Below are 1342 nucleotides of genomic sequence, written 5' to 3'. Positions count from 1 at the left end.
TGAAAGGAGTCTTAAGGAAGTATTTAAAGGAGAACAATGAAGCAGCTTTGCTGGAGCTTACAGGATATCCTCTCAAGGGACCCTGAAAGAATTGTTTTAAACAAGTGGACAGAAGCAAGCTGCCTCTTCATGTCTCCATGTTGCACCCTCTTGTTATCTCACTCTGCTTTGCTGTCTATGCAAGTTTTATCAGGCTGCACATGAAAGGGAGAACATCTAAGGAAAAAGGTGGTCTTTAATCCCTGATGCTCAGGTCTTTAGAATTAGGAAAGCATTAAGCAATTGTAAGCAGCACACTAAAGGTAGCACCTTTCCCCCACTCAGGACTTTCCAAGTGCTAGACCAGGGGTGGCCACTAGTGGCACAGGCAGCCCACGTGCATGGCATATGATAGATCAGGGAGGGAACAGAAAGCAGAGCAACAGATTAGGCAGGAGGAGGAGATCAGAACTGCACTTGGGAAGGGCATGGAGCTTTGTATGTAGCACACCAGCCACATCCCTGCTAGTCTAGATAAAGATGGCATCACTAACACGCAACTAACCCCAGAGGGCAAGCAGTTAGGGGGACAACCAGCATGTGACACCACCAGGAGGTATAGGAGAAGTTGGCTTTGGACACATGATCCTCCCTTATTAGCACCTGCACGGACACTGACCACACCACCATGATTTAAAGCCTCAGCTAATGCTTAACTAAATTCTGAAGGCTTGAGGCATCTCTGACAGCAAACTGTTCAGCTGACAGAAAGAAGAGCTTTTATATAGAAGGGAACAAAGGGAAGAGACAGCTGCCAAGATACTTAGTATGTGGCTTGATTAGATCAATTTAAGATGAACAAGTCAGTTAACTGCATTTTAATTCACCCAATCAATCTACTTCTTACCTCTCTTAGCAGCAGCATCTCTCCTTGCTCGCTTCTATATAAAACCCTTGCTTTCTGGCAGTGCATTCACAGTACCTGACAAAGTATGTTGGTGCCTATGAAGGGTCATGCCTCTCTGAATCAGTTGGTTTCATGCTACCCTGAACCATCTTCTGCCTGACTTCAGACTAATATGATTAGCTACCTGAGAGTGTGTAGCATTAGCCTGGACTTTTAAATTTTAAGTCTGCCCATTACAGACATTAAGCAAACAAGAGGATACCACTTTTTCATTCCCAAGCTTTTATTTGCTATTAAAGTAATCTAACCTGAGTCCGTAGATTCTGACGAGGCCATTCTTTGTAGGCTGTTACTGTTCTTCAATTCCAGCATCTGCTCAGAATTCTCAAGTTGGCTACGAAAATCCCAAAATAAATGAGTTATTTTATTGAATAGTTTCATTAAAAAAAGAGACAC

The 1342-nt window shown here is 43.3% G+C and overlaps 1 protein-coding gene across 2 annotated transcripts in view; it reads right to left on the bottom strand.

The window, feature by feature from the left end:
- Window positions 1-1342, bottom strand: part of CDC25A (cell division cycle 25A) — a 24774-nt gene extending 23432 nt beyond the window's left edge. For both annotated transcript variants that reach the window (XM_019507991.1, XM_019507992.1), the window contains exon 1: window positions 1195-1342. In XM_019507991.1, coding sequence (XP_019363536.1) covers window positions 1195-1327 — 133 coding nt within the window. In that variant the 5' untranslated portion in view covers window positions 1328-1342. The remainder of the gene's footprint in view (window positions 1-1194) is intronic.

The sequence above is a fragment of the Gavialis gangeticus genome, unplaced genomic scaffold, assembly GCF_001723915.1.
Source record: "Gavialis gangeticus isolate Ggan-Ray unplaced genomic scaffold, GavGan_comp1, whole genome shotgun sequence".
Lineage (NCBI taxonomy): Eukaryota > Metazoa > Chordata > Crocodylia > Gavialidae > Gavialis > Gavialis gangeticus.
This window is presented reverse-complemented; position numbering and strand designations above follow the sequence as displayed.